The 25,043-nt window shown below is 50.3% G+C and overlaps 1 protein-coding gene across 2 annotated transcripts in view; it reads left to right on the top strand.

Annotated features, from left to right (window-relative positions):
- The window catches only part of LRP4 (LDL receptor related protein 4), a 65,896-nt gene that overhangs the window by 17,898 nt on the left and 22,955 nt on the right, over positions 1-25,043 (top strand). For both annotated transcript variants that reach the window (XM_010337411.3, XM_074401392.1), the window contains exons 2-20: positions 1,668-1,814; positions 4,485-4,601; positions 4,887-5,000; positions 5,376-5,492; positions 5,845-5,973; positions 6,201-6,320; positions 7,031-7,156; positions 8,018-8,143; positions 8,335-8,469; positions 8,870-8,995; positions 9,366-9,596; positions 11,086-11,242; positions 15,004-15,221; positions 15,377-15,553; positions 15,983-16,105; positions 18,819-19,027; positions 19,200-19,281; positions 20,861-20,966; positions 23,066-23,267. In XM_010337411.3, coding sequence (XP_010335713.3) covers positions 1,668-1,814; positions 4,485-4,601; positions 4,887-5,000; positions 5,376-5,492; positions 5,845-5,973; positions 6,201-6,320; positions 7,031-7,156; positions 8,018-8,143; positions 8,335-8,469; positions 8,870-8,995; positions 9,366-9,596; positions 11,086-11,242; positions 15,004-15,221; positions 15,377-15,553; positions 15,983-16,105; positions 18,819-19,027; positions 19,200-19,281; positions 20,861-20,966; positions 23,066-23,267 — 2,762 coding nt within the window. The remainder of the gene's footprint in view (positions 1-1,667; positions 1,815-4,484; positions 4,602-4,886; positions 5,001-5,375; positions 5,493-5,844; positions 5,974-6,200; positions 6,321-7,030; positions 7,157-8,017; positions 8,144-8,334; positions 8,470-8,869; positions 8,996-9,365; positions 9,597-11,085; positions 11,243-15,003; positions 15,222-15,376; positions 15,554-15,982; positions 16,106-18,818; positions 19,028-19,199; positions 19,282-20,860; positions 20,967-23,065; positions 23,268-25,043) is intronic.

The raw sequence follows: 25,043 nt of genomic DNA, 5'->3' as shown, positions 1-25,043 counted from the left end.
TTCTCTGTTTCAGCCCAGCCTGAGGGCAGGGCCCAGCTGAGGGGAGGAAGAAGAGAAGAAAGGAAGGGGGAGAGATGAGCAGTGTGCTGCGGCCCCCTCCTTCCCCAGCTGCGAGCAGAGCAGCCCAGCGGGTTGGATGAATGCTGGGAGTGGGGAGAGTGACCCTGGCAGAACCCTTTGTTCCAGCTGAGGCTGGAGCAGGGCACTGAGCCATTCACACGCCATCCCAGGGCATCCTGCTGGGCACGCTGGGGAGGGGGCACAGCAGCCGGTCATGGGACTTGGCCAGGCAGATAGCTCGATGTTCAATAGGGAAGCCCAGCTGCGTGCTGCTGAGGCCGGGGGAGGGGCTGCATCTGCCAGCCTTCCTCAAGGCTGTGGCCTGTGCCACAGACAGGAAGACCCTGGCAGGTCCCAATTACTCTGCCCCGAGGTGGTCTTGTCCCTCCCCCGTCTGGTCCCACTCCTCCTGGTCACCCTCTTCAAAAGTAACATCTGACTGGGGGACTCACAGCAGCCCACGCCGCCTCCTACTCCCCTGTGTGGCTTCCTTATCCTAAAGAGGCTCCGGCGTTTGAATTCTACCAGTAGTTCTTCCCCTCCTGCCCAACATCCCAGGGTAGGGTTCAGGACAGAGGCAGAAGCATCCATATCTCAACCTGGTTGTGGTGAGAAGGATACGGAGGCCTCTCAACATCACCCCTTCTGTGCCCTGTTCCCCTTCTTCAAGAGCACCAAATCTCTGGATGGCATCATTTGTTTTTTTGCAGGGGATTTGTTTGTTTCTTTTTATTTTTTGAGATAAGGTCTTGCTCTGCTGTACCAACTGGATTGCAGTGGTGCGATCATAGCTCACTGCAGCCTTGACCTCCCCCAGGCTCAAGCAGTCCTCCCACCTCAGCCTCTCAAGTAGCTGGGACTACAGGTGTATGCCACCACCCCCAGCTAATTTTTGTTTTATTTTTTTCTGAGACGGAGTCTCACTCTGTCGCCAGGCTGGAATGCAGCGGTGGGATCTCAGCTCACTGCAACCTCTGACTACCTGGTTCAAGTGATTCTCCTGCCTCAGCCTCCCAAGTAGTTGGGATTACAGGCGTGTGCCACCACACCCAGCTAATTTTTGTATTTTTAGTAGAGACGGGGTTTCACCATGTTGGCCAGGATGATCTCGATCTCCTGACCTCGTGATCTGCCCACCTCAGCCTCCCAGAGTGCTGGGATTACAGGCATGAGTCCCCGCGCCCGGCCTAATTTTTTTAGTTTTTTGTAGGAACAGGGTCTCGCTATGTTGCCCAGGCTGGTCTCGAACTTCCGGGCTCAATCAATCCTCCCATCTCAGCACCTCAAAGTGCTGTGATACAGGTATGGGCCACTGTGCCTAGGATAGGTGACATCATCTGTCTCTGGGTCCTAGGAGGTGCTATGCAAAAAAACCCTGTCATTGAGGAGGTCACCTGGAATCTTTGTAAGCCTAATGTCAGGGGGTATCTTCTGGGGTGTCTATGCCCTGGAGGAGGCATGGTTTTACTGCCTGCATCTCCCTTGAAGTGTCACTGTGTCTCCTTGGGTGACAGTGCCCCTAGACTAGGCTTCTCAACCTTCCCCTTGAAATGGACTTTGGTTGAGCAGGCGCTGAGCCCTCACTGATTCCTTTTCCCTCTGCCCAGGCCTGGCCGGCAGCCCCGAGTGTGCCTGTGGTCGGAGCCACTTCACATGTGCGGTGAGTGCTCTTGGCGAGTGTACCTGCATCCCTGCCCAGTGGCAGTGTGATGGAGACAACGACTGCGGGGACCACAGCGATGAGGACGGATGTAGTAAGTGCCTCCCCAGAGGCAGTGGGAGGTGGTGGACAGGAACCTGGGGGGGTGGGCAAGGACAAGGCTCATGGAGTGTTCTCTGCATCATCTGTGTCGGACTTGGAGAGTTGGTCTCTTGCAAGCTTGATAGATACTGACATTCGGGTAGTTTCTTTACTATATATGGCTCCAACTCTCCTATGTTTCTCTTGGTTTGTTCATGGATATATGTCCAAGAAAACAAACTTGAAAACAAGCGTAAAAAAAAGGGAACATCCTTGAAATAACAGAGAGTTTTTAAAATAGGTGTCTCTGTATTTTTGTGACTATGTACTACATATTTGTGCATTTTAAAATTTATATACTATACACAAACGTGGGTTATTTCTATGTTTCTTAGTTTGGTATTCTGCACAATAAAACTTTTTGTTTTTTTGATACAGAATCTCACTCTGTTGCCCAAGCTGGAGTGCAGGGGCATGGTCTTGGCTAACTGCAACCTCCACCTCCTGGGTTCAAGTGATTCTCCCACCTCAGCCTCCTAAGTAGCTGGGACTACATGCATGTACTACCATGCCTGGCTAATTTTTTGTATTTTTTAGTACAAAAAATAGGGTTTCAAGCCGGGCGCGGTGGCTCAAGCCTGTAATCCCAGCACTTTGGGAGGCTGAGGCGGGTGGATCACAAGGTCAAGAGATCGAGACCATCCTGGTCAACATGGTGAAACCCCGTCTCTACTAAAAATACAAAAAAGTAGCTGGGCATGGTGGCACATGCCTGTAATCCCAGCTACTCAGGAGGCTGAGGCAGGAGAATTGCCTGAACCCAGGAGGCGGAGGTTGCGGTGAGCCGAGATTGCGCCATTGCACTCCAGCCTGGGTAACAAGAGTGAAACTCCATCTCAAAAAAAAAAAAAAAAAAAAAGGGAAGCTGAGGCGGGTGGATCACAAGGTCAAGAGATCGAGACCATCCCAGTTAACATGGCGAAATCCCATCTCTACTAAAAATACAAAACATTAGCTGGGCATGGTTGTGCATGCCTGTAATCCCAGTTACTCAGGAGGCTGAGGCAGGAGAGTTGCCTGAACCCAGAAGGCGGAGGTTGTGGTGAGCCGAGATCACGCCATTGCACTCCAGCCTGAGTAACAAGAGTGAAACTCTGTCTCAAAAAAAAAAAAAAAAAAAAAAAAATAGAGTTTCACCATTTTGGCCAGGCTGGTCTCAAACTCCTGACTTCAAGTGATTTGGCCACCGCAGCCTCCTAAAGTGCGGGGATTATAGGCATGAAGCACCATGCCTGGCCACACCTTTTTTAATAACATAAACTTTGTAAGAAATCTTATATTTTCTTTAAATCTCCCTTTTCCCCTAGCATAGTAACATCTGCACTGTTGGCCAGGGTGACCTGTCTTAGATATATTGCTAAGCCAGTTGTCTGGGTTAGAGGTGCAATCTCTGACCTACCTGCGCATCTATATCTGAGGGTGGCTAATTAGTCTAATGGGAACGGAGGTACAACCTGGACCTCATTAACCCTAACCAGTTCAGCTAATTGTGTTGATGATAAATGCTTCACTTTCATTTTCATAGGCATTATCTCAAAAGGCCTCTATGAGCTGAGTATAATTATCCCCATTGTACAGCCCAAAAGACTTCAGCTCAGAGAAAGTAAATGACTTGTTCAGAGCGCTATGTAATGAACTGGAAATTGAGCCCAGGTGTGTCAATCATCATTTAACAAGAGGAAAGGAGAAAAAAGGTGCTTCTTTCTCTTGCTTGTTTTTCTTACACTTTTTTTTTTTTTTTTTTTTTTTGAGACGGAGTTTCGCTCTTGTTACCCAGGCTGGAGTGCAATGGCGCGATCTCGGCTCACCGCAACCTCCGCCTCCTGGGTTCAGGCAATTCTCCTGCCTCAGTCTCCTGAGTAGCTGGGATTACAGGCACGCGCCACCATGCCCAGCTAATTTTTTGTATTTTTAGTAGAGACGGGGTTTCACCATGTTGACCAGGTTCGATCTCTCGACCTTGTGATCCACCCGCCTCGGCCTCCCAAAGTGCTGGGATTACAGGCTTGAGCCACCGCACCCGGCTTTCTTAGCTTTTTTAGCGGCTGTGAGTTCTTTGGGTTGTTCTTCCCCTGCTACAGCTTCTGCTTAGCTTCTCAGCTGGAGATGGGCACAGAAGTCAGTAAGGAAGGACTATAAAACAGACAAGGGGGCTGGGCGTGGTGCCTCATGTCTGTGATCCCAGCACTTTGGGAGGCCAAGGCAGGCAGATCACTTGAGGCTGGGAGTTTGAGACCAGCCTGGCCAACATGGCGAAAACTTGTCTCTACTAAAAATTAAAAAAAAAAAATTTTTTTTAAATAAAAAGCCCAAAAGGAATAAAAAAAATAATAATAATAAAATAAAAATAAAAAATAAAAAGCCAGGCTCAGTGGCAGGCACCTGTAATCCCAGCTACTTGGAAGGCTGAGGCATGAGAATCCCTTGAACCCAGAAGGTGGAGGTTGCAGTGAGCCAAGATTGCACCACTGTGCTCCAGCCTGGGTGACAGTGAGACTCTGTCTAAAAAAAAAAAAAAAAAAAAAAAGACAAGGGGATTGGAGTGAAGGACCATCTGTCCCAGTTGAGCCTGAGTTAGGTATACCAGGGTGATTGACTTTTCCTTTCTTTTCCTGGGACTCAGTGCTACCTACCTGTTCCCCTCTCGACTTTCACTGTGACAATGGCAAGTGCATCCGCCGCTCCTGGGTGTGTGACGGGGACAACGACTGTGAGGACGACTCGGATGAGCAGGACTGTCGTGAGTGCTGGCAGGGGCCGGGCGGACTCCATCGATTTCTACTGGGAAAGGATTTTCAATCAGGAAGCAATGCCCTGGGTCCACGTGAGCCCTTGTGCTTTCAGCACTTTATCCTGTCCTTTCACTTCCTCTCTCAGTCAGATAAGCTGCTGAGAGGCAGCCACCTCCTTCGGAGCCCTCAGGGCCGCACTGGAGCTACTCGACTGCTCTGGAGGGTTTTAAGTTGGGCTTCCAGGCACCAGACCCCCCACTGCCTGCTGCAGCCTGACTGCTCTGTGCCCACAGCCCCCCGAGAATGTGAGGAGGACGAGTTTCCCTGCCAGAACGGCTACTGCATCCGGAGTCTGTGGCACTGCGATGGTGACAATGACTGTGGCGACAACAGCGATGAGCAGTGTGGTGGGTGGCCCCAGCGGAAGGAGGCAGGCAAGGTGGCCAATGGGTGGCCTGGCCAGGGGAGGAGAGAGCAGCGATGGCTCTAGCACTGCCAAACCTTCAACTGCCCAGATATCTGGAGCAGCCAGAGGAAGGCGGGGGTGGGGTGGGCTGGAGTGGGGTACAGAGCCGCTCAGATCCCCCAGGAACTGTGGATCAGGAGGCTGAGGCCCAGTCTCTCCAGGGCCCTGGTTCTCCCTGGAGAGTCTGCACTGGCTCTGGAGTGCCATTAGGGGCTGGAGCAGATCCGCCAAAGCCAGTGAGGTTGGGAGTCAGAGAGGAGGGTGAGAGGGTTGCCTGTGGACCCCCTCGGGATCGCTGTACCATTGCATCCCCCAGACATGCGCAAGTGCTCCGACAAGGAGTTCCGCTGCAGTGACGGAAGCTGCATTGCTGAGCACTGGTACTGCGACGGTGACAGCGACTGCAAAGATGGCTCCGATGAGGAGAGCTGTCGTGAGTGGCCCCAGACCTCAGGCTGTTGGGTTGGATGAGGGCAGACGGGTTCTGTCCCATGGGTAAGGGCGAGGCTGAGGAGTGCATGTACCAGGAGCAAGGAGCACGGTGCCTCAGCAGCAGCTCCTCCTAGGCTGAACTAGGGAGGGAGCAAGTTCCCGGTGGGAAGGGAGGGCTCCCTTTGGTCCATCTGAATATGGGCGTCTGGAAAGGCCGTCCCAGATGAAACCCGGTTACGTCTCACTTGAGGAAGCTCTCCTGCCTGAGCATCCTGCCTGCTTGAGGAATCAGGGCCCTTCTCCTTTATCCAGGCCTGAATGTGTGCCCCTCCCCACCCCTGCCTCCTCTCCAGCCTCCGCCGTGCCAGTGCCCCCCTGTAACCTGGAGGAGTTCCAGTGTGCCTACGGCCGCTGCATCCTCGATATCTACCACTGCGATGGCGACGATGACTGCGGAGACTGGTCGGACGAGTCTGACTGCTGTGAGTGCTCCGGCCAGCTGGGAGGAGGGGAGTCCAGGCTGGAAGAACTCCTCGGGTGGCAAGCGCAGGTGCCAGCTGGGGCAGGAGTTCAGAGGAGGAGTTTCTGGATTTCCTGGTCCCTCTTGGAAGGAGATGGAGGAACTGGGGTTCTGGGGCTGTGGCCTTCTAGTCTGCCACGGGACACTGTGCACAGACTGGCTACAGACAGAAGTCTTGTGTTTCCCTAGCCTCCCACCAGCCCTGCCGCTCGGGGGAGTTCATGTGTGACAGTGGCCTGTGCATCAACGCAGGCTGGCGCTGCGACGGTGACACGGACTGTGATGACCAGTCTGATGAGCGAAACTGCAGTGAGTGGGGGAGTGGAAATAGGCTGGGCTGCAGCTGAGGAGAGGGCTCGTGGAGCCAAAGAGGCCGCTACCAGCTGGGGGCAGTGGCTCACGTCTGTAATCCCAGCACTTTGGGAGGCCAAGGCAGGTGGATCACTTGAGATCAGGAGTTCAAGACCAGCCTGGGCAACATGGTTAATCCCATCTCTACTGCAAATACAAAAATTAGCTGGGTGTGGTGGCACACGCCTTCTAGCTACTTGGGAGGTGAGGCAGGAGAATCGCTTGAACCTGGGAGGCAGAGGTTGCAGTGAGCCGAGACTGCACCCCGGCACTCCAGCTTGGGTGACAGAGTGAGACGACATCTCAAAAAAAAAAAAAAAAAAAAAGACAGAGGCCACCACCCACTACCCATAAAGCTTGAAGATATATTGGATAAGATAACCATGTACAGTTGTATACGTTGTGCACTATGCAAAGGCAATATGTCCAAAGGGAAGCCAGTCACATAATAGATTTATATACTCATCATGGTAGTTTTCCAGCAGATGGCAGTAAAGTGTCTTGAGGAAAGATTACCTTTTTCTGATTCACACAGATACCGTATAGACCAGCTGTGATCCTGGTGTCAAGAGTGGCATAGGTGCTGACATAAACTGCAGCTTTGGGTGGCAGGGAGAGTTTCAGGCTGAAATGGGGCCCGCCTTTCATTCGGCCTTTGCTTTGTCCAGCCACCTCCATGTGTACAGCCGAACAGTTCCGCTGTCGCTCAGGCCGCTGCGTCCGCCTGTCCTGGCGCTGTGACGGGGAGGACGACTGCGCCGACAACAGCGATGAAGAGAACTGTGAGAATACAGGTGGCGTCTCCCGGGGTGCAAAACCCTTAGCCTGTAGTTGGGGTGGAAGGGTGAAAAGAGGGTGTTGTTGCAGTCTTCCCAGTTGGGTTGAGGTTTTACCAGTGTAAAATCCCGGTGCATCACTGACCTGCGGCCTTATGGCCTGGAGCATGGTATCAGAGCTGTGAGTTTCCATTGCCACTCCTATTCTAACTCACACACAGCCAGTGCCTTTAGCTCTGGTCTAGTGAGGAAGGACTACCCTCCATCTGGCAGCCCCCACGTGTGCTCCCCTGGCCACACCCAGTATGGAGCATGCGGATGCACTTTCTTTTTTTTTTTTTTTTTGAGACGGACTTTTGCTCTTGTTACCCAGGCTGGAGTGCATTGGCGCGGTCTCGGCTCACTGCAACCTCCGCCTCCTGGGTTCAGGCAATTCTCCTGCCTCAGCCTCCTGAGTAGCTGGGATTACAGGCACGCGCCACCATGCCCAGCTAATTTTTTGTATTTTTAGTAGAGACGGGGTTTCACCATGTTGACCGGGATGGCCTCGATCTCTGGACCTCGTGATCCACCCGCATCGGCCTCCCAAAGTGCTGGGATTACAGGCGTGAGCCACGCGCCCAGCCGCGGATGCACTTTTTCATTCTGTTCCGTATTCCTCACCAGCCCACTGTGGAGTCCTGGGAGAAAGTGAATGCAGAAATTCAGCCAGGCCTGTCTGAGCTGCTTCCTGCCCGGGACCCCCACCCTCCCACCTTGAGTCTCATCTGTCTCCAGCTTGCCCTAGAAAATGACAGGCTCCCATCTCCCTGTGGACCCAAGCCCTGCCTTGCTGTGACCTGACCCTCCCTCTCTCCCTCCTTCCCTCCCCGTCTCTAGGAAGCCCACAGTGTGCCTCGGACCAGTTCCTGTGTTGGAACGGGCGCTGCATTGGGCAGAGGAAGCTGTGCAACGGGGTCAACGACTGTGGTGACAACAGCGACGAAAGCCCACAGCAGAATTGCCGTGAGTGTCCCCAGTGGGCGGACCTGGCCCACGGTTTGTGGACAAACCCCACCCACAGGGTTCAAAGGGAATCCTCCCTCAGGACTCTGGCAGCTTTGGGAGCTGTCCTCCGTGGCCCAGGTGGAATGCCAAGTTGGCTGTCTGGGGGAGGATTCTGGGCTCAGCTCCCAACTCTGGCTTGGCTGGCACAGGGCCCCGGACGGGTGAGGAGAACTGCAATGTTAACAACGGTGGCTGCGCCCAGAAGTGCCAGATGGTGCGTGGGGCAGTGCAGTGTACCTGCCACACAGGCTACCGGCTCACAGAGGATGGGCACACGTGCCAAGGTGAGCTGGGACCTGGTTTGTAGCAGAGTCGGGGTTCTGGGCCAGGGCAGCAGACAGGCAGCTGTGTTTCCTATGGGTCAGACATTTGAAGGATGTGACCTCATTTAATCCTCATGATAACCCTGGGAGGTGGGGATCATCCTTCCCATTTCACAGATGGGGACACTGAAGCTCAGAGAGGTTAAGTAGCTTACCAAAGGCCACACAGCTGATGAGCAACAGAGTTGGGATTCCAGCCCAGCTCTGCATGACCGTAAAGCCCCTAACCACTTCTTAGATGGCCTTCCCAGTAGGCTGGAAAGCAGATGGAGATGTGGGCAGAAAAGCAGCTCGGCAACCTGGGAGCGGGGGGTGGGGAGAAGGCAGAAGGGAGATCTCTTGACGCGCCTGGTGTTCCCAGATGTGAATGAATGTGCTGAGGAGGGGTACTGCAGCCAGGGCTGCACCAACAGCGAAGGGGCTTTCCAGTGCTGGTGCGAAACAGGCTATGAACTCCGGCCGGACCGGCGCAGCTGCAAGGCTCTGGGTAAGGGCTGTTGGCAATTGGCTGGGTAGGCAGAGGGCTGAGCATGGAGGAAGGTCAGGTGCTCTGGTCCTCAGGGATTTGCAGAGAGGTAGAGAGATTTCTGTCACAGTAAAATGGAGCAACAGTTGCATTCTGAGTCCCAAGAAAAACGCTGTCGGGTGGAGTGGGGTGGGGCGAGCTAGGGTGGAGTAGGGTGAAGTGGGGTGGAGGAGTATAGTTTAAGGGTTGCTGCTCTTCTGGTACTGATGCTGACGGCTTGGGGCATGCCCTTGTGGGCAAGTGGCTTCATCGGTCAGCTGAGGACCTGCTGATGGGTACCAGGGGCAGCTCTGCAGCCTTGTGGGGACCCAATGTTTGTACTGTGTCCCAGGGCCGGAGCCTGTGCTGCTGTTTGCCAATCGTATCGACATCAGGCAGGTGCTGCCGCACCGCTCTGAGTACACTCTGCTGCTTAACAACCTGGAGAACGCCATTGCCCTTGATTTCCACCACCGGCGCGAGCTTGTCTTCTGGTCAGATGTCACCCTGGACCGGATCCTCCGTGCCAACCTCAACGGCAGCAATGTGGAGGAGGTTGTGTCTACTGGGCTAGAGAGCCCAGGTAGGGAACCAGGCCCTATAGACAGGGGCAGAGCCATACCATGTGTGCAGCGCCGGTGGGAGGAACGGGCCAGTGGTTTGCAAACCCGAGGCAGGAGGACATCTTTTTCTTCCAGTGAAATCTTAGCTGGAGCTCTAACATAGAAAACATTTGTTAGCATATATGAAATGTTCAAATATAACATTTATAGGTTCAAATATAACATCTGCTCATTATCGAGCTTAGTCAGTAAGACTAATGAGACCATGTCGGTGAATGTGATCATGGGAATCAGGTTTGGATGACAGAGTTCTCTATCAGCCTTCACATCTAGTTTATTTCTGAGTTTTGTTTCAATTGCTTAGTATTAAGAATACTCTGACCTGTAATCCCAGCATTTTGGGAGGCTGAGGCGGGCAGATCACAAGGTCAAGAGATCAAGACCATCCTGGTCAACATGGTGAAATCCCATCCCTACTAAAAGCACAAAAATTAGCCAGGAGTGGTGGTGCGTGCCTGTAGTCCCAGCTACTTGGGAGGCTGAGGCAGGAGAATCACTTGAACCCGGGAAGCAGAGGTTGCAGTGAGCCAAGATTGTGCCACTGCAGGCTGACTCTTGACACAGCCGAGATCCAGCCTGACGACAGAGTGAGATTCTGTCTCAAAAAAAATAAAAATAAAAAAGAAGGACCAGGCACAGTGGCTCATGCCTGCAATCCTAGCACTTTGAGAGGCTGAGGCAGGAGGATCACGTGAAGCCAGGAGTTCCAGACCAACTTGGCCAACATGGTGAAACCCCATCTCTACTAAAAATACAAAAATTAGCCAGGTGTGGTGGTGCGTGCCTGTAGTCCCAGCTACTCAGGAGGCTGAGGCAGGAGAATCACTAGAATCTGGGAGGTGCGGAGGTTGAAGTTAGCTGAGATCGTGCCACTGCACTCCAGCCTGATGACAAAGTGAGACTCTGTCTTAAAAAAAAAAAAAAAAAAAAAGAATATTCTGATTGAGCTGGAGAAGTATATCAAAATGTTTTATAGATTTTAAAAAAACCAAACGGCTCACTTGGCAATTTCAGACTATTTTACAAACAGGTGAAGTGATCAAATTCTAATTTGGTATCAAGCACATTGGATTCAAATGCTTAGGGAAATTCTGAAACGCCTCTGCAAAACCCTAGATGACAATTTCCAAACCGCTGGGTCAGTGCAGTGGGGGACCCTGGGAACAGATCAGGGAGCTGAATTCAGGGAGTGAGGCATGCTGGGATGTGACAAAGAAATGCATGTCCCTGGACAGTTACTTGACTTTTCTGTGCCTCAGTTTCCTCATCTTCATGGAAATTACAGTATCTAGCTCAGGGAGTTGTGATCATTAAATGCCTTCATGTATGTAAAATGATGACAACAGTGGCTGGCCCAAGAAATTGTACCTGTACAAGTTTGCTCTTGTTACTACGGCACAGGGGCACCTGGGCTGACTCTTGACATTTTCTGCTGCTGCTTCTCACCAGGGGGCCTGGCTGTGGATTGGGTCCATGACAAACTCTACTGGACTGACTCAGGCACCTCGAGGATTGAGGTGGCCAATCTGGACGGAGCCCACCGGAAGGTGCTGCTGTGGCAGAACCTGGAGAAGCCCCGGGCCATTGCCTTGCATCCCATGGAGGGGTGAGTAAGTTGGGTCTCTTGCAATCTCTCAGGACGGTTCCCAGGCTACCTGGACTAGACGTTCTGGAGATACATCCTCAAGATATGGTGTAGCTGGGCATGGTGGCGGGTGCTTATAATCAAACCTGTAATCCCAGCACTTTGGGAGGGCGAGGTGGGCAGGTCACCTGAGGTTGGGAGTTCGAGACCAGACTGGCCAACATGGTGAAACCCCGTCTCTACAAAATACAAAACTTAGGCATGGTGGCGGGTGCTTGTAATCCCAGCTTCTTGAGTGACTGAGGCTGGAGAGTCTCTTGAACCCAGGAGACTCAGGTTACAGTGAGCTGAGATTGCACCACTGCACTCCAGCCTAGGTGACAGAGTGAGACTCTGTCTCACACACAAAAAAAAGATGTGATGTTAATAACATGCACTCTGTGCCCTGACACACTTGAGTCTGGGTCCTGGCTTCGTAGTATCTGGCTGTGTGGCCTAGAGCCAGGTAAGCTCTCTCTGCCTTGTTTACTCATTTCTTTTTTTTTTTTTTTTGAGACAGAGTTTCACTCTTGTTACCCAGGCTGGAGTGCAATGGCGCAATCTCGGCTCACTGCAACCTCCGCCTCCTGGGTTCAGGCAATTCTCCTGCCTCAGCCTCCTGAGTAGCTGGGATTACAGGCTCGCGCCACCATGCCCAGCTAATTTTTTTGTATTTTTAGTAGAGACGGGGTTTCACCATGTTGACCAGGATGGTCTCGATCTCTTGACCTCATGATCCACCCGCCTCGGCCTCCCAAAGTGCTGGGATTACAGGCTTGAGCCACTGCGCCTGGCCTGTTTACTCATTTCTAAATTGGTGATTTAAAAAAATACCTCCATCATAGTTGTGTGAAGATTAAATGACGTGATGCATTTTAAATTGTGTATAATACACATTAGATAAGTTGTAGGTGTTTAGCATTTTTATTGTTAGCTCATAAGGTTGACATAATTAACACAAATTATTAATGTTATTAGTAATTTATAAGAATTATAATTAATTATTGCAGCCTAAAAATTAATAGAGGGCCCAGGCATGGTGGCTCACACCTTGCCCAGCCCCTCTATTAATTTTTAGGCTGCAATAATTATAATTCCAGCACTTTGGGAAATGGCGGTAGGAGGATCACTTGAGTCCAGGAGTTCAAGACCAGCCTGGGCAACATAGTGTGGCCTCATCTCTCCGAAAAGTTTTTTAAATTAACCTGGCATTGTGGCACATGCCTGTAGTCCCAGCTACTTGGCAGGCTGAGGTGCAAGGATGGCTTGAGACTGGGAGGTCAAGGTTACAGGGAGATGTAATTGCACCATGCACTCCAGCCTGGTGACAAAGTAAGACCCTGTCTCAACAAAAAGTTAAATAAATAACGTTGAGAAATGGTCAGGTGCAGTGGCTCACGCTTGTAATCTCAGCACTTTGGGAGGCCGAGGTGGGCAGACTGCTTGAGCCTAGGAGTTCAAGACCAGCTTGGGCAACATAGCAAAATCCCATCTCTACAAAAAGTACAAAAATTATCTGGGCTTCGTGTGCGTGCCTCTGGTCCCAACTACACAGAAGGCTGAGGCAGGAAGATCACCTGAGCCCCAGAGTTCAAGGCTGCAGTGAGCTATGATCATGGCTCTGCACTCCTGGATGACAGAGTGAGACCCTGTCTAAAAAAAAAGATTAAATTTAAAATTCAGAAATCTGAATTAAAGAAAAACTCCTGAAATGGAAGTTCTTACCTCTGGCTTTTAAAAATTCTGTGCAGTTTAGGCCGGGCGCGGTGGCTCAAGCCTGTAATCCCAGCACTTTGGGAGGCTGAGGCGGGTGGATCACGAGGTCGAGAGATCGAGACCATCCTGGTCAACATGGTGAAACCCCGTCCCTACTAAAAATACAAAAAATTAGCTGGGCATGGTGGCACGTGCCTGTAATCCCAGCTACTCAGGAGGCTGAGGCAGGAGAATTGCCTGAACCCAGGAGGCAGAAGTTGCGGTGAGCCGAGATCGCGCCATTGCACTCCAGCCTGGGTAACAAGAGCGAAACTCCATCTCAAAAAAAAAAAAAAAAAAAAATTCTGTGCAGTTTCAATGGACAGAGTGTCTTATAAGATCCTGCAGTGTGTGTCAACTGTTTTAGAAGCTCTGTGTGTGTGTGTGTGTGTTTGTGTGTGTGTGTGTGTAAAATACAAAAGGGGCCAGGCGTGGTGGCTCAAGCCTGTAATCCCAGCACTTTGGGAGGCCAAGGGTGGGCAGATCACGAGGTCAAGACTTTGAGACTATTCTGGTCAACATGGTGAAACCCCGTCTCTATTAAAAATACAAGTATGGCCGGGTGCAGTGGCTCAAGCCTGTAATCCCAGCACTTTAGGAGGCCGAGGTCGAGAGATCGAGACCATCCTGGTCAACATGGTGAAACCCTGTCTCTACTAAAAATACAAAAAACTAGCTGGGCGTGGTGGCGCGTGCCTGTAATCCCAGCTACTCAGGAGGCTGAGGCAGGAGAACTGCCTGAGCCCAGGAGGCGGAGGTTGTGGTGAGCCGAGATCGCACCATTGCACTCCAGCCTGGGTAACAAGAGCGAAACTCCGTCTCAAAAAAAAAACAAATATTAGTTGGGCATGGTGACACATGCCTGTCGTCAGCTACTGGTGAGGCTGTGGCAGAGAACTGTTTGAACCCGGGGTGGATGTTGCAGTGAGCAGAGATCATGCCACTGAACTGGGCATGGTGGCAGGTGCCTGTAATCCCAGCTACTTGGGAGGCTGAGGCAGGAGAATCACTTGAGCCTGGGAGGCAGAGGTTGCAATGAGCCGGGATCATGCCACTGTATTCCAGTCTGGGCAACAGGCTGAGACTCTTGTCTCAAAAATAAAAAATAAAATAAAATATAAAAGGCAGTGGAAGAGATTGTGACAAAGAAGAAAGTGCCTGTCCTAATATTACATTAGCCGGGCGCGGTAGCTCAAGTCTGTAATCCCAGCACTTTGGGAGGCCAAGGCGGGTGGATCACGAGGTCAAGAGATCGAGACCATCCTGGTCAACATGGTGAAACCCCGTCTCGACTAAAAATACAAAAAATTAGCTGGGCATGGTGGCGCATGCCTGTAATCCCAGCTACTCAGGAGGCTGAGGCAGGAGAATTGCCTGAACCCAGGAGGCGGAGGTTGCGGTGAGCCGAGATCACGCCATTGCACTCCAGCCTGGGTAACAAGAGTGAAACTCCGTCTCAAAAAAAAAAAAAAAAAAAATCTCCCTAATATTACATTATATTGTCAATTCTACAAGACTTTTGTCTGTTGTGTTCACCTCTGGATTTCCAGTGCCTAAGATAGTATGTCCTGCACATTGCAGGTACGAAAAAGAAATTATTAAATTCATAAATGCCCTGTCTAAAGACATTTAAATTCAAACACTTAAAAAGCATTCTGAGGCTGGGCATGGTGACTTATGCCTGTAATCCCAGCACTTTGGAAGGCCAAGGCAGGAGGATTGCTTGAGTTCAGGAGTTTGAGACCAGCCTGGACAGCATAGCAAGACCTCATCTCTACTACAAAAAAAAATTAGTTAGGTGTGGTGATGCTGGCTGCTCAGAGGGCTGAGGTGGAAGGCCTTCTGAGCCCAGGAGATTGAGGCTGCAGTGAGCTGTGATTGCACCTGCCCTCCAGCCTAGGTGACAGAATGAGACTCTGTCTTAAATCTCCTAGTTACCTACCTGTTCTCTGCTGCCCACTTCCCAATTTCCTTTTCTCTCTTCCTAGTACTATTTACTGGACAGACTGGGGCAACACCCCCCGTATTGAGGCCTCCAGCATGGATGGCTCTGGACGCCGCATCATCGCCGATACCCATCTCTTCTGGCCCAATGGCCTCACTATTGACTACGCTGGGCGCCGTATGTATTGGGTGGATGCTAAGCACCACGTCATCGAGAGGGCCAATCTGGATGGGAGTCACCGTAAGGCTGTCATTAGCCAGGGTAAGGCCCTTCCTTCACTCTTCTTCATCTCTTGTCCTCCTACCCCTATCTCGGCCCCCAGGAGCCTTGGCAGAGGCTGTATGCAGTTGCCAGTCCTGGGCCCAGGAGCCATGGCAGAGCATACCCAGACTGAGGGCTTCCTGGACTTTCCCCAGGTCTCCCTCATCCCTTTGCCATCACGGTGTTTGAAGACAGCCTGTACTGGACAGACTGGCACACCAAGAGCATCAATAGTGCCAACAAGTTTACAGGGAAGAACCAGGAAATCATTCGCAACAAACTCCACTTCCCTATGGACATCCACACCTTGCATCCCCAGCGCCAACCTGCAGGTAAAAACCTGCCCACCGGGTGAGCCAGAGTAGCCTCATGGTTGGGGTGGCCTCTGTCGCCTCTGAGAACCTTCCTTGCCCTTAAGAGTTGCCATTTCTTCCCATGGGGAAATCCAGCAGGGCACTGACATGGGCTCATTCCTCCCTCTGCTGGACATTCAGGGCAGTACAACAAGATTCATGAAAAGAAGCATTAGCTTTGCCGTTCCCGGCTAATTTGCCGTTCCCAGCTAATTCGTGCAGACATTTATCTTATAAATCGCCTATGTGCCGGATACGCACTGTGCTAGCAGAGGGGGACGATCAAAAATAATAAGACACAGTTTCTCCCTTCAGGGAACTCACACCCTACCGAAACCCCTATTCCCTAGTCTTGGGGTCACTTTTGCAAACCTTTACTGATCTTCTTGCTCTGGGCTCTTTGAGCAGGGAAAAACCGCTGTGGGGACAACAACGGAGGCTGCACGCACCTGTGTCTGCCCAGTGGCCAGAACTACACCTGTGCCTGCCCCACTGGCTTTCGAAAGATCAGCAGCCACGCCTGTGCCCAGAGTAAGTGGGTCTGCGACACCAGCCTCCAGGGAAGCGGATGTGAGGATAGGGAGGAGGAACAAGGGATGGGAGATGGAGGGATTGTCTGTTGTGTGAAGAACCACATTCCCCAGGGAGCCCTGGAGAGGAAAAACTTAAGAGGCTGAGGGATCTTCTATCAAAGCTGAGGACTGAGGACCCAGCAGTAGTTGGGGAAGGCTCAGTGACACCACCCGGTGGAGTGTGAACACCTACGATCAGGCTCATGTATCATTTGCCAGGCAGGATGCCTTCTCTATGGGCAGCATGAGGGCTTTATGCTCATGTAGAAAACCGGGGAGTGATTACCTGCCTTTTTACCTTTAGCCTCACCCTGTTGAAGACTTTCTTTTGGCCCTTAAACCAGAAAGCCAAAGTTAGAATCTCTGATGATGTTCTGTGTAAGTAGGTAGGTCCTGGATAAATATGTGTCAAACAAGCAAAAGATAATGGGATTTCCTGGGCTCGCCCTCAACTGCTACTTTGGCTTCCTCTGGGCTCCTGCAGTGTTGTTGCTTTGGGAGGGTAACCCTGGAGAGCGAAGTATGCCATGACTTTTTCTAAGAGTAGTCCAGAGAGGAGTGGTCCGGATGTATGGCATGACCAGCAGGGGGCCTGGGGTGATTCCTCACACATCAGCAGCTGTTCTTTACTGCTGCCTACCCAGCTGACCCTCTGAAATCTGGATAAAATAAAATTTTTCTGGGACCTGGGTTCTTTCTAGAGATTGCGGTTAGTGAAAACATTCAGACGCTTCATTCATACGCACATTAACCAAGAACTTAGTTTCATGTTCAGAGTTTTCCCCTTCCTTTTTTTTTTTTTTTTTAGACATAGTCTCACTCTGTCACCCAGGCTGGAGTGCAGTAGTGTGATTTGGGCTCACTGCAACCTCCGCTTCCCGGGTTCAGGTGACTCTCCTGCCTCAGCCTCCCAAGTAGCTGGAATTACAAGTATGTACTAGCATACTCAGCTAACTTCAGAATTTTTAGTAGAGACGGGGTTTCACCATGCTGCTCAGGCTGGTCTTGAACTTCTGACCTCAAGTAATCCACCTGCCTCGGCCTCTCAAAGAGCTGGGATTACAGGTGTGAGCCACCACGCCTGGCATTTATTTTTATTTTTATTTTTTAGACGATCTTGCTCTGTCACCCAGGCTGGAGTGCGGTGGCATGATCTTGGCTCACTGCAACCCCCACCTCCCCAATTCCAGTGATTCTCCTGCCTCAGCCTCCCAAGTAGCTGGGATTACAGGCACCTGCCACCATGCCTGGCTAATTTTTGTATTTTTAGTGGAGAAGGGGTTTCACTATGTTAGCCAGGCTGGTCTTGAACTCCTGACCTTGTGATCTGCCTGCCTCTGCCTCCCAAAGTGCTGGGATTACAGGCATGAGCTACCATGCCCAGAGAATTTTGTATTTTTAGTAGAGATGTGGTTCCACTATGTTGCTCGGGTTGGTCTCGAACTCCTGAGCCCAAGCGATCTCCCCACCTGAGCCCCTCAAAGTACTGGGATTATAGGTGTGAGCCACCATACTTGGCCCTTTCCTCTTGCATTCTTTTGTGCCCAGCGCTTCCCCTGTTGTCTTAGTGAGATGCAAGAAGTAAAGCCCCCTGTCCCCTGCCAGCTTCCCCTTAAGGACTTCCCAGAGCTAGGAAGAAGACATTTGGCAACATTAGGCAGGCAGTGGCTTTCTGGGTAGAAAAGTCTGCTGAGAAAGTATTCAGACAGAGCAGGGGAAGGGCAAAGGGTGGAAAGAGCTGGCTGGAAGTAAACTATGTAGGGCAGCGGCAGAGCTCTTTCTCCAGAGTCAGACCTGAGTCCCAGCTCTGGTGCTTTGTAGCCATGAGATCCTGGGCAAGTTTCTTGATCTCTGTTAGCCTCAGGGCTGCTCATCTGGAACATGGGAATAAGACTAGCACACCACAGGCCGGTGGCTCACGCCTGTAATCCCAGCACTTTGGGAGGCTGAGGCAGGTAGATCACAAGGTCAGGAGTTTGAGACCAGCCTGACCAACATGGTGAAACTCCACCTCTACTAACAATACAAAAATTAGCTGGGTGGGGTGGCATGCTCCTGTAATCCCAGCTACTCAGGAGGCTGAGGCAGGAGAATCATGTGAACCCAGGAGGCAGAGGTTGCAGTGAGCTGAGATCATGCCACTGGGTTACAGAGCCAGACTAGCACACACCGCAGAGGCTTGGTATGAGACCAAAAAAAGCACCAAGCTCAGTACCTGGCAAGGAAAGTGCTCAGTGAATGGTTATTATTGGCTTAAATTTGTGAAGAGGAGAGTGAGAGGAAGGGATCTAGGTGACAGAAGGGAGGGGCAGGAGCCCTGAAACAGTCATGAACATTAGAGAAGTGGGGGTCAGGGGTTGGCAGTGGGCAAGCCAGGGGATCAGAAGAGATGGAGAAAAGTAAGAAGAGAGAAGTTGAAATGAAGCTGACAGATGCTTAAACAGCATGCACTTCTGGGTCCTTCGTTGAATCTGTTTCCATTTGATTTAGAAGTCTGATTCTGCCAGCATGGCAGTGCTTAAAGGGGACCTGAGTTATAAAGACTAGGGGGCAAAGGGCACCAGATCCCAGGAAGTGTGATTGAACCAGATGTCACGCAGGTGAGCGTCTGTGTCTGTCACTGTTCTTGGATGTAGAGCATTAAAAGAAGACCCCTTTCGGCCTTTGATCAGGTCTTGACAAGTTCCTGCTTTTTGCCCGAAGGATGGACATCCGTCGAATCAGCTTTGACACAGAGGACCTGTCTGATGATGTCATCCCACTAGCTGACGTGCGCAGTGCTGTGGCCCTTGACTGGGACTCCCGGGATGACCACGTGTACTGGACAGATGTCAGCACTGATACCATCAGCAGGGCCAAGTGGGATGGAACAGGACAGGAGGTAGGGCCCAGCGTGGGGCCAGGCCCTCAGGGAGGGCAGAGATTGAGGGGTGGAATCCGCCCTCTCCAGGGTGAGGGCTTCCTGTACTTTTGCCAACTCAGAATTGGTGGAGTTTGGGCTCTGGAACTAGAGTGGAAGTACAGTTGGTGATACAGCTTTGCTTCCTGCCCAGGTGGTGGTGGATACCAGTTTGGAGAGCCCTGCAGGCCTGGCCATTGATTGGGTTACCAACAAACTGTACTGGACAGATGCAGGTATGTATGGGGGGCCGTGGCCTGCCTGGCTCCTTGGGATTCCTCTTGTTTAAAACCCTGGCCTCAGACAGAAGGGGCCCAGTGTCCCTCCTGGACCACCTCTGTCTTCACATGAAGTCCTTGGTAGGTCAGAAGCAGGAGGGCTGCTGCAGAGCTGAAGTGAGAAGCTCACACGTGAGAAGCTCACATTGTGGCAGCTACTTCTGCTACGTAGTTGATGCTGGGGAATGTTTTAAGGCATTTCAGATCATAAACCTATGCCCTGTGGTTTTCTTTCCATCACTTTCTGGGTAAATCAGGCTCTCTTTCTTTCTTCTTTTTTTTTTTTGAGACAGAGTTTCCCTCTTTCACCCAGGCTGGAATGCAGTGGCGCAGTCTCGGCTCACTGCAACCGCTGCCTTCCAGTTTCAAGCAATTCTCCTGCCTCAGCCTCCCAAGTAGCTGGGATTATAGGCGCATACCACCACACTCAGCTAAATTTTGTATTTTTAGTAGAGATGGGATTTCACCAAGTTGGTCAGGCTGGTTTTAAACTCTTGACCTCGTGATCCACCCGCCTCAGCCTCCCAAAGTGCTGGGATTATATGTGAGCCACTGTGCCTGGCAATCATTTTTAATCAGGCAGGTGGGTTTGGGAGGCAAGGGGATACCCTGAACAAGTGCCACTGGACCACAGAGGCTGATGACAATCTTGTCTCCTCTGTATGGCAGCATCAGCATCATCTGGGAAGTTATTGGACATGCAGATTCTTGGGCCCCACCCTAGACTTACTGAATCAGGGCTGGGCATGGTGGTTCACACCTATAATCCCAGCGCTTTGGGAGACCAAGGCAAGATTGCTTGAGCTCAGGAGTTCAAGACCAGGCTGGGCAAAGTACAAAGACTCCCTTGAGCATGAAATGGACTAGAATATTTTTATTAAATAAAAAAAAAAAAGAATCTTTGGGCATTAGGTTCAGGAATCTGTGTTATAGCAAGTTCTCCTTATTCTTACATACACTAAAGCTGAGAATCATTGCCTTAAATTATGGTTGCCTGTGTTTAGGAAGTCTTGCTCTTTCCAGCAATGAAACTGATCACATCCTTGAATTTCTTCTTATGGTTCAATTCATTAAATATCCATTTTGCATCTGTCACAGATATCTTCTGAGGCTGGGCATAGTGCCTCATGCCTGTAATCCCAGCACTTTGGGAGGCCTAGATGGGAGGATCACCTGAGGTCAGGAGTTCAAGACCAGCCTGATCAACATAGTGAAACGCTGTCTCTACTGAAAATACAAAAATTAGCCAGGCATGATGGCAGGCACCTGTAATCCCAGCTACTTGGGAAGCTGAGGCAGGAGAATCGCTTGAACCGGGGAGGTGGAGGTTGCAGTGAGCTGAGATCGTATCACTACACTCCAGCCTGGGCAACAAATGTAAAACTCCGCATTTAAAATATATATATATATATATATATGATCATTTGAGCACGTACTCTAGGCTCTACTGGCACATATGAGGCTCTTACGTTGGCCATGGAAGGTAAGAGGGTGAATGAACAAGGCTAGAATTAATCTCTGTATCCCTTCTTGGTAGGTACAGACCGGATTGAAGTGGCCAACACAGATGGCAGCATGAGGACAGTACTCATCTGGGAGAACCTTGATCGTCCTCGGGACATTGTGGTGGAACCCATGGGCGGGTGAGCGCTGCCCCTTGGGAATGAACTCAACTCACCCTTCCCAAGATCTGAGTTCCAGAGAGGAGTCTACAGATTAGGAAGAGTGACCAGATCCTATGGCTTTGCCCAAGGAAGCAAGAGCAGGTGTAGAAACTACAGAGTCTGGCTGGCCAGGCGCGGTGGCTCAAGCCTGTAATCTCAGCCCTTTGGGAGGCCGAGGGGGGTGGATCACGAGGTCGAGAGATCGAGACCAACCTGGTCAACATGGTGAAACCCCGTCTCTACTAAAAATACAAAAAATTAGCTGGGCATGGTGGCACGTGCCTGTAATCCCAGCTACTCAGGAGGCTGAGGCAGGAGAATTGCCTGAACCCAGGAGGCAAAGGTTGCGGTGAGCCGAGATGGCGCCATTGCACTCCAGCCTGGGTAACAATAGCGAAACTCCGTCTCAAAAAAAAAAAAAAGAAAGAAACTACAGAGTCTGGTGACAACCTTGTGTCCACTATGGACAAATAAACTTTTCAATTTTTTCTTTTCTTATCTTTTTTTATTGTTGGTTTACTTACAAAAGTAACTCACTGTTAAAAAAAATTTTTTAATCTGGCCAGGTGCGGTGGCTCATGCCTGTAATCGCAGCACTTTGGGAGGCCGAGGCAGGCAGATCACCTGAGGTCAGGAGTTTGAGACCAGCCTGACCAACAAGGAAAAAATCCATCTGTACTAAAAATACAAAATTAGCCAGGCGTGGTGGTACATGCCTATAATCCCAGCTACTTGGGAGGCTGAGGCAGGAGAATTGCTTGAACCCAGGAGGCAGAGGTTGTGGTGAGCTGGGATCATGCCACTGTACTCCAGCCTGGGCAACAAGAGCAAAACGTCTCAAAAAAAAAAAAAATACATCTGCAGAAAGTAAAAATTCTCTGTGATCTCACTCTCCAGCAATAAGTTAACAGTTTAGGGTATTTTTTTCCAGGTTTTCTTCTAAATGTATGTAAACATTTGTTGGTGGTGGTGATGGTTTTGGTTTTGTAAAAATAGCATATTTTTTGTGACTTTTTTTCTATTTGCCATATATCTTGTGTATCCTTCCATTTGAGTGTATAAATCTACCTTGGTTTTTGTTGTTGTTGTTGTTTGTGTGTGGGTTTTTTTTTTTTTTTTTTTTGACACAGGGTCTGGCTCTGTGGCCCAGACTGGAGTGCAGTGGTGCAATCGCGGCTTACCGCAGCGTCGACCTCCTGGGCTCAAACAGTCCTCCTGCCTCAGCCTCCCAAGTAGCTGGGACTACAGGCATAGACCACAATGCCTAGCTAATTTTTACAATTTTTTTGTAGACATGGTGTGTTGCCGTGTTACCTAGGCTGGCCTCAAACTTGTGGGCTAAAGCAGTCCTCCTGCCTCAGCCTCCCAGAGTGCTGGGATTACAGGTCTAAGCCACTGCACCTGGCCTCTGTTTTTCTCACTGGTCACACAGAGTTCTGTTAACTTATTTAACTCATCCAGTCAAGGAAACATTTCTTTTTTTCTTTCTTTTTTTTTTTTTTTTTGAGACAGAGTCTCACTCTGTTGCCCAGGCTGGATTGCAGTGGACCAGTCATGGCTCACTACAGCCTCGACCTCCTGGATTCAAACGATCCTCCTTTCTCAGCCTCTCAAGTAGCTGGGACTACAGACGTGCACCACTGTATCTGGCTATTTTTTTTGGGGGCGCGGGGGTAGAGATGGGATCCTACTATGTTGCCAGGCTGGTCTCAAACTTCTGGACTCAAATGATATTCTCAACTCAGCCTCCCAAAGTACTAATATTACAGGCATGAACCATGGCGGCTGGCCAAGGAAACATTTCCTGTTCATTTTTACCCCTCCTCTTTCTCTATTCCCATGTACAGCTTATTTGCTGAGTTCTGCTTAAGCTGTGGGCTCTGCTTTTATTAAGACGCTGTACCTTTTGATAGTGATAGAAGACAAGGTGTTCAGAGATTGCGCTGAGCCCAAGGCTGGGATGGACACTGAATCGGGAGGCCGAGGCAGCTACTTCAGGCAGAAACCCTAAGATCCTAGTACTCTGAGTCCCTGCTGGATATTAACTGGCTTGTAAGACCTCCCTTGCCTTTGCCCAGGTACATGTATTGGACTGACTGGGGTGCAAGCCCCAAGATTGAACGAGCTGGCATGGATGCCTCGGGCCGCCAAGTCATCATCTCTTCTAATCTGACCTGGCCTAATGGGTTAGCTATTGATTACGGGTCCCAGCGACTATACTGGGCTGACGCTGGCATGAAGACAATTGAATTTGCTGGACTGGATGGCAGCAAGAGGAAGGTATGGGTGGCACTGAAACATTTTTCCACAGCCTTGATAGCCTCCAGGACAGTACTTTTCGGCTGGCAGCTGATGGGACATAAGAGGACCCAGAGGTTATGGGACCAGCATGGGGCATGTGGTGTTTCTGTGAGGCTGTGGGTGCTCTCCAGAGCTTGGGGGCAGGGGTGGGAAGGGGCTGCTGGTTGATGGTGAAAAGAAACTAGGAACTTGTATAGATTATGGGCTGGAGGTAGAAATGCACAGACTTTCTTGTTAACCAGCACAACTAACACTTGTTAATTACCAATTGCACCACGATGGGCCTGTGATTGAACTCTGTTTTTATTTTGGTATAGTTTCAAACTTACAGAAAAGTTGCAAGAACAGTAAAAAGAATAGATAAATAAAATTTTGCTGCATTTGCGTTATCATTCTGATTCTGTACATACTCACTATTATTTTTTGGAACCATCTGAGGTTAGATTGGAGACAGCCTGCCTTTGACTCCAAACTGTTCCTGTGCACATTTCCTAAAAGCAAGGGTGTTTTCTTACATCACTACAGTACAATGATCAAAATCAGGAAATTTACTATTGATCCAATATTACTGTCTGTTTTGTTTGGTTGGTTTTGGTTTTTTTTAGAGATAGAGTCATGCTGTGTTGCCCAGGCTGGAGTGCAGTGGTGTAATATTGGCTCACTGCGCCTAGCTAGTTTTTCTTTCTCTTTTATTTTCGGTAGAGACTTCTTATATTACCCAGGCTAGTCTCAAATTCCTGGCCTCAAATGATCCTTCTGCCTTAGCCTCGATTACAGGTGTGAGCCACCATGCCTGCCCCAATATTACTGTCTGATCATAGTCTATGTTCAATTTCACTGCCAATTGCCTCAATAATGTCCTTTATAGCTCTCCCCAACCCTTACTTTTTAAATCTAGCATCCGAACAGGATCACCCATTGTGTTTAGTAAGGATACCTCTTTTAATTTTTATTTATTTATTTATTTTTAGACACTCACTCTGTGGCCCAGGTGGGAGTGCAGTGGCACAAACATGGCCCACTGTAAGCTAGACCTCGTGGACCCAAGGCATCCTTCCACATAGCTGGGATCACAGACATACACTACTGAACCCCAGATACTCAGGAGCCTATGAGTTTGAAGCCACTAGGCTAATTTTTTAATTCTTTGTAGAGATGGGGTCTCACTTTGTTGTCTAGGCTAGTCTTGAACTCCTAGGCTCAGCAGTCCTCCTGCCTTGACCTCCTAAATTGATTATAGGCATGAGCCACCACACCTAGCTTTTTTTTTTTTTTGAGACTGCAGTCTTGCTGTGTTGCTCATGCTGACCTGGGCTCAGGTGATCCTCCCATCTTAGCCTCCTGAGTAGCTGGAGCTATGCACCACTGGGCCCAGCTAATCTGGTGTCTTTAATCTCTAATCTGGAACATTTCCTCAGCTTTTGTGCGTCTTTCTTGACATTTGCATTTTTTTGTTTGTTTTGTTTTGAGACAGTCTTGCTCTGTCACCCAGGCTGGAGTGCAATGGCCTGATCTCGGTTCATTGCAACCTCCGCCTCCTGGGTTCAACCAGTTCTCCTGCCTCAGCCTCCTGAGTAGCTGGGATTACAGGTGCCCGCCACCAAACCCAGCTAATTTTTGTATTTTTAGTAGAGACAGGGTATGCTATGTTGGCCAGGCTAGTCTCAAACTCCTGACCTCAGGTGATCCATTCACCTCAGCCTCCCAAAGCTGACATTTGCTTTTTTTGGCGGGGGGCAGGGGGTGGGCAGAGTC

Source organism: Saimiri boliviensis, chromosome 6, assembly GCF_048565385.1.
Source record: "Saimiri boliviensis isolate mSaiBol1 chromosome 6, mSaiBol1.pri, whole genome shotgun sequence".
In the NCBI taxonomy this organism is placed as follows: Eukaryota; Metazoa; Chordata; class Mammalia; order Primates; family Cebidae; genus Saimiri; species Saimiri boliviensis.
This window is presented reverse-complemented; position numbering and strand designations above follow the sequence as displayed.